This window comes from Carassius gibelio, chromosome B2, assembly GCF_023724105.1.
Source record: "Carassius gibelio isolate Cgi1373 ecotype wild population from Czech Republic chromosome B2, carGib1.2-hapl.c, whole genome shotgun sequence".
Classification (NCBI taxonomy): Eukaryota; Metazoa; Chordata; class Actinopteri; order Cypriniformes; family Cyprinidae; genus Carassius; species Carassius gibelio.
The window spans coordinates 808,131-818,964 of record NC_068397.1 but is presented as its reverse complement, the minus strand read 5'-3'; the positions used below and the strand labels follow the sequence as shown (position 1 = coordinate 818,964).

At 37.2% G+C, this 10,834-nt stretch overlaps 1 protein-coding gene across 1 annotated transcript; it reads right to left on the bottom strand.

The window, feature by feature from the left end:
- Nucleotides 1-797: 797 nt before the first annotated feature.
- On the bottom strand, nt 798-8,133 carry LOC127950467 (F-box-like/WD repeat-containing protein TBL1XR1). Its single transcript, XM_052547549.1, has 5 exons — nt 7,818-8,133; nt 5,920-5,984; nt 2,383-2,483; nt 1,384-1,529; nt 798-1,269 (listed from the first exon to the last, which is right to left on the bottom strand). Exons 3-5 carry the CDS (start codon nt 2,438-2,440, stop codon nt 1,003-1,005), a joined length of 471 nt encoding a protein of 156 aa, XP_052403509.1. The 5' UTR covers nt 2,441-2,483; nt 5,920-5,984; nt 7,818-8,133; the 3' UTR covers nt 798-1,002.
- Between the last annotated feature and the right edge of the window lie 2,701 nt (nt 8,134-10,834).

Below are 10,834 nucleotides of genomic sequence, written 5' to 3'. Positions count from 1 at the left end.
TTACAAGCTATTGATACATAAAGAAGTCTCAAATCCAAAGAGATATTCTTTATCAAAATTAAGACTCTTCCACACCCCCCTAAAACAGCTCATTCAAACACGCCCCCACATCTCTACATCACTATGTGGTAATATTTGCATAATGCTGCCTAATTGTTCAAGCAAAGAAAGAAGGTGTGGTTTCAGACACTGCAGTTAGTGTTGAAGCATTCATGTCAGGGAGATACTGTGTGTATCTAGGCAAAAGTAAAAGCATTTTATTTGGCCTTCTGAAAGTAGATGCATTTAGAAATCTTTAAGATTACTTACAAAAGAACAGCAATGCATTTTATGGACAACCGTTTCGTGAACCTTGGAGAGGAGGTAATTCTGACTTTGCTACAACAATCTGGAACTTCTGAATCAGCTACTGGAAGGATCCTTTATTATTACGTATTTGCTATTGACTGTTCAAATGCTGAGTTTTGCACATCGCGTGTGTGCACGAGAGAAAGTATCTAAAAAAAAAAATCTAAGCTGTGTTTAACCGACAAACTGCGCAAATCAACGCTGATAATTAAACGTGGATTTGTGCAGCTTGTCAGTTAATAACAGCTCTGTGTAGTGTAGTATGTAGTGTAGTAACAGCTGCTCTACGTGAAATCACGCACCTGATGGAATTTACCGCTGATTAGAGAACCGGCTTTACTGACAAGATGCGCATTAATTATCGGACGGTATTTATTGTGCACCCCAAATTTTTATCAATGCCACAAATATGTAAAGAATATTAATCTGGGGTTTACAAATGAACTGTGTGTAAACTCGCAACCTGCCAATCCAAGATTAATTCCTAACCCAGGGTTAAGACTGAAAACAATAACCCAAGATTCACTTAAACCCAGAGTTGAGAATGACCAGGGATTAATGGCTAATCATCAATAATTAATATTGTGAAAAGGGTGGGTAAATGGTGACAATTTTTAGTTTTTGGTAAAGTCACAGGTTCAACCGTGTTATGGACTAAATAATATTCCTTATTAACAATTCCAACAGTTTTGACAAAGTAACGTGGGGCGTGAGCTTACTAGACAGCGTGTGAGATCCGTTCTCCTCTCCATTAGCTGTGTTCTCTCCATTCTTGGCCGCTGTGGTGCTGGAGGCGGCGGCAGCTTGCTGCTGAGCCAGTTTATCCTTATACACCTGCTGCCTCGTCTGCACCACGTCTGGCATCACTGCATCGATTAACGACAGCGACTCGATCGGTCGTCCATCAAACAGAGTACCGTCCTGTGACACGTTACACAACAGGTACAAGAACACTGAGTACAGATTGAGCACGTCTTGCATATGTAATGGGCAAGCTGTGAAATATCCATATCTGGTAGTAGTAGCAGCGCTGACCTCATTGATGCTGACTTCAGCCTCCACATACTGCAGGCCTTTCTGGATGATGGAGATGAGGGCAGCAGGGGGCACCAGAGCACCGTTGATGTTGGACTGGCTGATGTGGCTCTCTATGCCAAAGGTGAACGCTGAGTGCGAGAAGCCTGCAGGGGAAAGGAAGACAGCTCCTGTTACCATTTAGGAACAAGTATTTGCTAATAGTCAGGTCAAATGTATCCGTACTCAAAGAAACTTAAAAAATGTTACATAATTACAAATAACAAATTTGTCAGGCAGCTGATTTCAAAACAGGGTTATTCTCAAAACCATAAAAGCATTTTGTTACTAGAAACTAAACAACTGAAATTAAATGATTCAAATGACTAAACGAACAGTTAACTTGTTTTATTTTAGCTAGCTGCCAAGGCAATTTTTTTATTTTCGCTTGAGGTGCTAAAATAAATAAATCGTATAAATAAAAACTACTTAGACATAAAAAAAAAAACTTTTTTTACTAGAACTAAAATTAAAGTGACAAAAAAAACTACAATAGAAAATCAATGATAATAAACTCTCGTAAATAAAACTTGATGAGTATTTGCGTTTTAAACAACCCTGCACATTTCAAGAAAATCACCTGCATATGCAAATTCATTTAATGCTAGGCGACTAAATGTCAATTTTTTAGGATGTAAATTGTAGGAGGCAAATTGTTAAGAAATTACTGAAATAGTAAACTAACTAAAGTGAACTATATAGTGAAATACCACTGATATTAGCTCTGACAACTTTAAAAGATTGGAAAACTCCTGAGTAGTTTTTAGTATGTAATGTGGGTTCTAGGGTGTTCTGGGTGGTTTGTTAGGTGGTCGAAACAGGAACCAAAAATTAGTTCCTATGAAATAAACACGACAGAGGGCAAAAATCTGCCACTGCATGCAATATGAAACAGGAAACACAGAGTATGTTCTGTTAGCTGAAATGAAATTAGTGTGCAGATAATGAGCAGATACACACCTGACTCCTGCAGGTATCTGTAGACCAGGAAATTGACCTCATCACTGCTTACACTCATTTTGGATCCTGGGTGAACCAAGAGGTCAAGGCGAGAGTAGGGCCTGAAAAAACAAAGGCACGCTGTGTTACTGTGCTTCAGTAACAGCACAGAGCATGGACTTTACTGGACACACTTCATAAAGTACACACCTACTGGCAAATGTTCAGGGGCAGCTAGATTTTTGTAAAGAAATTTATAATTTTCTTAAAACATGGACAGGAATCTATAATGTTTCAAGATTTCTATTTCAAATAAAAGTTTTTTTTAGACTCCTTAAAATGCAATACTTTAAAGAAATTTGGTTCCCCCAAAAAAAGAACAGGCAGCAAACCAGTAAGGACGCTGATAAAATGTTATTATTAAATATTTAATCAAACTAAAAAATTATCATTTAAATTGTATAGGTCACAATATTACCAAACTTTTAACCAGCTGATAAAAAAAACATTAGCTGTCATTTATTTTTAAGTCATGCACATTACTTGTTATGGTTTTCTTCATAATTTTAGTATTTGAATTTTGCCTGCTGCTTTAACACTTTTTTTTTTTACCAATGTGAAAAAATATAAAGTTAAATGTTTTTTATTTTATAACTTCCTGACATAAAAAACATACAAAAATAGGTTTTAAGCAGTAGGTAGGTAGATAGATAGATATGAGAGTTCGACTCAGGAGTGTGATCACAAGTCCTGTAATTCTGCAAACAGCAGCGTGCGTACTTGACAACATCAATCAGCTCGTCTTGACTACTGCAGTTTTCCTCACTGTATATTTACAATAAAATGAAATATGATATCAAATACCACTGCCTCCTTTCATTTTCATTTAAACATATTACTAGATAAATTGAATACAGACCAAAGATTACCTGTTAGATTTACTCAAAATGAATTATATTTTATGTTTAACAACATCAAAACCAGCGACAAATGTCAGAAGGACTAGCTGAGTCGAGACTGCTCTCGTCGGTGAACATGTCTCCGAAATCAGCGAAACATTGCGCAAGCTTGCGTCCTTAAATGTTTAAACTGGCAAAGCTTAAATGAGTTTAAACACATTAACATGTGCTGTTCAGGTCTCATCTGTGAGCGCGCACTTTCACCACCCGGGTGATGACAGAATAAATGACTGCTCATATATCAAATATATATATATATATATATATTTTCCCCTCATTGCTGTTGTTGTAATGTCTGGAAAGGCCAGAATGTGCATCCATCAACAGAAACATATATTAGCTGAACCCTGTTTGTTTAACATGCTAAAACATATTACAGGTGCTTTGTCAGATTTAAGTTGAACCACAGTCCCAGCACGTACCGAACCGTGTGTGGTGAACCGAAAGTTTTTTTTCAGCGAACCGTCCCACCCCTAATAGATCGATAGATAGATGTAGTAAATCTATCTGACTGGCTTGTACAATTTATAATTTTTTTTTTTTTATCATCCCATACAGAATGACTAGATGTAGTAAACCTGCTCTCAGTAAACATGAGTAAACACAAACCGTTTAACCAAACAGAGAACTGAACCTGCCATCTTCAACTGAACTTTCTCATGGAAGACCATTTGAGCCCTGGGGAAATTTTCCAGCCATTTGCTCAGCACTGGACAGAACTGTTAGAAAGCTACACCGTAGGGACGGATATTGTGATAGGAAGAACTGCATGTGTTAAACAAGAGGAAATACTCCAGAAGAACTCTTACAGCCTCTTGTTCGGTCTTTAAGCCTCTTTCACAGTCTAATAAGCCTTCACGTTAAACAGCAACCCATCATATATAACACGACTCCCTGTTGTTTACAACGCATCACCAGCCCTGAAAGTGCAACGGTTTTCATATTGATAATCAAAGAAAATGTGCTTACACAACATTCTTAAGAAGTGCAAGATCAATTTTGGCTAAATGTCTTTACATTAAATTAGTTGATCAGACAGTCATAGCAATCACTGTCCAGGGTCCTCATTTATTTGCCCTGAAAGAAGCGTATGCCACTTCCTATGCAAAACTTGACGGGAAAATTTACACACCAGCACACAAGCTCTGAGTTAGGACTACAAACTCTTTTCCCTGGAGTGAGAAAATTAATGAAGCAAACAACTGTTTTAAACTCAGTTTTCATATCAATATACACATCTACATTAAATATTCCACCCTCGTTAGTGGAGATAAGCTCTGAAATTACATGTAGTCACTACGCAGAAGTTAAACCGAAATCATATGAATTTAGACATATTTGTAGTGGATGTGCTTGATCACTTTTCTGTGGCATTCTGTGTTTTAATGACAGCGAGGAGTGCTATAGGTGCACAATAATTCATCTTTAAACTAAACGGCTAAACTCGTGTTGTGAGAAAATATTTGCGGGAACAATGATCAACGATGCGCACTTACTTTGATGTTACGGCAGATACTGATTTGGTTTGAATAGGTCTAATGAGAATAGCTTATTGTTCAACTGCTGCTGCACAGAGGTGTTTATGTCTTGTGAAGACATCGCTACAACATTATGAAAAATAGCCTACTGTATTCGAAGAATACAACTTGAAGAAAACGGTACAATTTACATGTTTCCTTTTTAAAATACTTTGTCATTGACGCACCGAGTCAGAATACTTCATTTTCACTGCATGCGTTTCCACTAGAAAGAGCTTAAAGATGTGCACTTCATCCGCAAATCTGCATACAATTAATTTAAATTGTTTAAACAATTTAAATATTACTGGGCCCATGTAAAAGAATGGGATCAACTCTATTCTACAATATTTAACTGATTACTATTTTAAACAGTTTTGTTTTTATGGATATTTTGATGTGTTTATTCTATAACAAGAATATTGGATGATTTTTAGCAATAAAAATTGATGTATGGCTATGGCACAAATGGCATTTTTAGTCCGTATCTCAGATTTCCTTAATATGTCTTTGATGGTGTTAAACATGATGTCACATGGATGGGAATATGCACTGAAATGATACGCAGATGAGGCTATGCAAAGTAAAACTAGGTGTTGCAAGCTCCATATGTGATGATTTCGGGGAGACGGGGTGGAGATGCACGCGTATGCACAGTCTTCCCCTGACCAGGACTTATAAAGGGATTTTTGCACCATTTCTGGCGTACGCATGGTATTATAAATCTGAAAAATACTGTGCATACACTAAATCTAGCTTTTATGCATATGTACACTTTCAGGATGAAATCTACAGAGAATTGTATTAATCAGACCCCAGAACACTTAATTTCTTAAGAAAAAAGCACTGATTATTCAGACAGCAAAACTGTCTTTGTGTTTGTTTTTTTAATACCCATTAAATCTAAACAGTAGTTACTCAACTGGCACAAGCTGAATTCTGTCATTCAATCTAAGACCTTTTCAAACTACTTTTTATGCAATGAATGGTATTCAAGACTTCTTATGATTTTACAAGGTTGAATTTAACATATATACATGGTTTTTAAGGATCCCTGTTAATATAGTATGACACTTGCTTACCATGTTACCAAGTGTTGATTAGATGCTCATTCTCTTGCGATCCATAGGAGTTAAGTCAAATCAGCCTGTCAATAAAAGACAATGTATTAGATACAATCAGATGTACAGTACGTCTTTTATTTTTTTCTCTTTCATTAAGAAGAGGCAACAGTTCAACAGAATACATGTGAAAATTAAATTGCATTTTGTCTTAATCTAATTCAATGGTGTTTATATTTCACACACACACACACATATTTATATAGTCTTAGGGTAAATTTTTTGATCCACTTCAAATGTTGACTACTGTATGTGTATGTACATACAATCAAATCAACATTCCTGGCCACTCAAACTAATGATACTATTCTATTCTCCCATTTCAAGCACAAGTACAAAATTACTCATCACAAAATGTAATAATCAAAAGATTACATAAGAGTTACATTCATAAAGACACAGGTGCGGTCTCTAGAAAGTATCTGATATACTGGCAGGCTGTGACCTATTTCGCTTTAGCAGTCTAGCTCTGATCACACAGCTATCAAACCACTGAACTGGCAGCCAATGCTGATATCAACCTAAAACAAGCCTCTGAAACTACTAGCATGATACTTGCACTGCACTAGTAGTCGACCGATATGGGCTTTAAGTGGCTGACCACTGCCTGATATATAAAATATGAAAGATATGCAAAATATTTACTCAAAATCCATCAGAAATATTTGAAAAGAACAGCATTATCCACTAGTAGTAGTCAGGCTGTTGGCAGATACTGGAACTGACACTAATCTGGTAATCGAACTTCTGACGGTCCCCACTGACCTCGACCGTATTTCCCTACTATGGAAGTCAATGGAGACCAACAAAATTCTTCAAAAAACCTTCTGTTGTGTTTAACAAAGACGTGTATTTGTCATGAATCTGTATGTTCAGAACAACTTGAAAGTCTGTAAGGATGTGACTCAGTCATTCAGTAGTACAGGGTTTTTCAATTTAAGATACGTTCTAATAATTAGTAGTAAAGCAGTGTAAGATGAAAGCCTAATACAAGCTAAATATTTTCCTAAATATACATTTTTAATAGCATAAATAGGGTCTTAATACAAGAAACTGTATTTCTGCGGGGGTCCCCTCACACGAGGGTGATCATATTTAGGTGTCCGTGATGGTCACTAAAATAAAAAAATAGCAATTAACTTATTTTAATCAAATTTTTTTATTGTATTTGTATCAAATAGCTAAATGTCCTTCAGACGATATTAAACAAAGCAATATCATACATCACGGAGCAAAATCCTAATTACACAGCTGATATGATCATATAATCATCATCATCATCGTAAAACAGGTCGATTAGTCAAGTCTTAGAGAATTAATAGTTATAACACGTCATTAAGTTAAATTATCTAATAATTAATACACATTAATATATTTAGTTAATAAAACACAATTAAGTGCACAATTAAAAAACACAATCGAAATATATATATTTGTTTTTTATCTGATCGGAACATGTCACCCCGGAAGCATGTCATTCGATTATTAGCTTACGGCTAACGCACGTCGCATCATGGATAAACGTCACCGGAAACAACAGACTCCCCAAACAAATGCAAAAAAATGAGCGATTCTAGTTCAAGCACGTGGCTGCTTCCATAGCAACGCTGCTAACTAGTCGGTTGAACAAAAGCTAGTTGTTGTCTACGTCCATCTCGCGTGCACGGCGCGAGGAAGCAGGGCGCCCATCCCCCACCGCGCGGCCGCACGCGCTGCAGTTTCACTCTGTAAAAGCCACACTTCTAATGGCTTAAAAATGCAGTTCAGCCATCTAAAAACGCAAACGAAGAACGGCACGGTCAGCTCGCGCACAGCTGGGTTACGGGATGTGTTTGGGGCGACAGAGGGGCTCGTCTTACTCGTGCCGATGCTTCCAGTCTCGTCAACTGCTAGCTTCTGGAGCTAAAACACTGAACAAATGTGCCACAGTGCCGACGCAGATCCGACAGGAGGGTATCCCTCGACCTTTCAACTCCACTGTGATACTTCTGTCCTCGATTAATATCTATTTTCCTGCTTGTCCGTACGATAAATAAAGGAATAAAACAAACATTTAGCAGTTTATGGACAGCCAAGCGCTTCAGAGGAAGCCGACGGCCTCAGACTAGCAGTTGGTCGGAGACTTTCCAGGCGAAAATTGGATTATCGGACCAACGGGGTTTCCTGCCAGTCACAAAAATAAATATAATATAAAAAACGAGAAAATAAATAAAAAACAAACTCCTTAAACCTTATTAATAAAAAACGTAACATAAAACTGTTAAAGTTAATAAAATCGGATTGATGATCAACAACACGGTTGAATGCCCAACCCCCACCACTGAAACAAATGTTTTTTGCCTGGCTGGTCACTGCCAGTAATTCCGCCACACCCACAATCTCCTCCGCTCAGTCATTCAATAACAGACTGACATCATTGGTCTGCGTATTACACTGCTATTTTGAATATACCATACGTTTTCTAAAAGCATCGCAGCAGTGACTTACTATGAGTCCCTTGAGTATTACACCTGTTTTCTCCCTCTATAGCTGGAATATATATCACACACACACACACAAATAAAGTCTGGCCTATTTTAACTTAGGAGCCCCTGTACACCCCCCCCCCCCCCATTTGGGAGATGATGACACAACTATGAAACATCTCTGCAGATTGAGAACCCATCAGATAAACAACCAGCAGACCTGCTGTCCATTTGAATTACTGCTTTACACATCATAATCCATACTGTATGTAATTTTGTTGTGATTCCTCCATAATTTGTTTTCAGACAGGAGGCTATGACGAGATCAGTGTTTGTGCGCATTATATAAGGACCAAATTTTGGACATTACTGAAATTGATCGGAGATGTATTTATATAGGAAGCAGAGCTAGTATCAGTGTATAAGAACGTGACTTGTTTATATTCGTGGTACTGAAGGAATGCATCTTAAATCATGAATGTCACAGTGCCAAGGAATTATTGGCTTATAGGATTTTTTATACAGATAATAATTTATACTGTGCAGTGTGATTGATTTCTGAATGAACATGCAATCACTCTCTGACAGACCTAAGAGTAAAGGTCAGTCCGATCACTCCTTAATTTGTTTTTAAGGAATAGTTTGTCCAGAAATGAAAATGTGCTGAAAATGTACTCAGTCTCAGGCAATCCAAGAGTTTGTTTCTTCATCAGAAACTATTTGATGGAGAAATTAAGCATTACATAACTATCTCACCAATGGATCCTCTAAAGTGAATGGATGCCGTCAGAATGAGAGTCCAAACAGCTGATACAAACATCACTATATATCACAATAATAAATATCTATGTGTTTTGTAATAAACAAGTCTATTTTTAACTTAAAACGGCTGCTTCCAGCTAAAAAAAACTTCCATAAGTCATCTACACATAATATTGCTTTTTCCAATGAAAAGGTCTGAATCAGGAAAGAAATATGCACAGATCAAACATGAAAACAGTAAAAAAAAAAAAAGGGTCTAAACAAATATGTCAGTGGGTTTTGATGTGAGACTTTTTCATTGGATGAAGCTTTATTATAGACAATGGACTTATAATGTGAAATAAATAAATACAATTGAAATTAAAATTGCGGGAAGTGACAGTTTAAAGTTAATCTTAAATATGGATTTGTTTCATAGAAACACACTGCTTTTTGCCTGAGAAGATGTCACTTGATGGACTGGAGTGGTGTGGATTGCTTGTGGATTATTGTGCTGTTTTTATCAGCTGTTTGGACTCTCATTCTGACGGCACCCATTCACTGCAGACCATCCTGGTGAGCAAATGATGCAATGCTAAATTTCTCCAAATCTGTTTCGATGAAGAAAGAAACTCATCTTTATCTTTAACGGCCTGAGGGTTCTGATTCTAATTTCTAATTCAAATTTTTGTGTGAAATATTCCTTTAATAAGTGAGGAATTAATGTTTTGCTGTTGTTAAAAGTACAACTTTGGTTTTAAAAAGACGGTAAAATCAGGTTTGCCCCTTTTCTCGCTCAGAGTGGCTTAATGTGCAAATAATTCTGTCCTTGTCTCTTCTATGCATATTTGCCCTTGGCAATTGTGTCAGATGTTTGTAGAGTTTTCCACGCTTCAATACCAGCCATACAAAGATTGGATACAAACAGACCAATAAAAGTGTTTCCTGTATCCTTGGCAACAGCACTGGAGCTGGCTGTAAATGAGGCAATCAAATTAATGCTGGAACATAAAGCGGGGAAAGAGAGAGTAAAAACTGGAACACTCGGAGCCAGGCACGATTATCCATTTTACACCAAATTTAGCATGGAGTTAAACATCACACATTTGGATGAGATTCTCAGCCACTGGTCTCCTATCAAAACACATATTGTCTGTTTAATTAGAATTGGAAGCGATGCATTTTTTGGTTGTCTTGCATAGAAGTCCCTAATTACCAAGACCTTTGCAATCCAGTTGTGGGACTGTTTTGGCCAACAAAGAGAGAGCAGGAGCAATGCTTTTGGCAAGCAGGGGGAAATATGGCCTTTAAAATGACTTTAAAATCAATGTAATTTCAAACAAAATGATAATAGATGAATTCAGATAAGAAACACAATCATTCGACGTGTTAAAATCCAAGCACGTCTGTGTCAGGCCCCATTATGCCATTATGCTGCATCGCATAAACCCCAGATTTAATGCACCACCAAGCTGTGAAACTGCCCAATCCATCTAAATGTGACTTCGGTTTTGATCGTGGAAAGGTCATCGGTCTTAGCAGCGAAGTCTGAGTCTGCCATCACAATAACTACTAGATGGATGGTTTCCAGAGCTGTGTGTTCCCAAGATTACAGTGTTGTGAAACGTGCCGTATGCACCATTAACCTGAAATATTATGTCTGAGTAATG

What these genes read in the sequence shown, in the direction of transcription:
- LOC127950467 (XM_052547549.1), bottom strand. Translation starts at nt 2,440, where the DNA reads ATGAGTGTAAGCAGTGATGAGGTCAATTTCCTGGTCTACAGATACCTG. An exon ending in CAGATACCTGCAGGAGTCAG is followed by an intron (nt 1,530 to 2,382) that starts GTGTGTATCTGC and finishes TTTCCCCTGCAG; the next exon opens with GCTTCTCGCACTCAGCGTTC. An exon ending in CTGAAGTCAGCATCAATGAG is followed by an intron (nt 1,270 to 1,383) that starts GTCAGCGCTGCT and finishes AACGTGTCACAG; the next exon opens with GACGGTACTCTGTTTGATGG.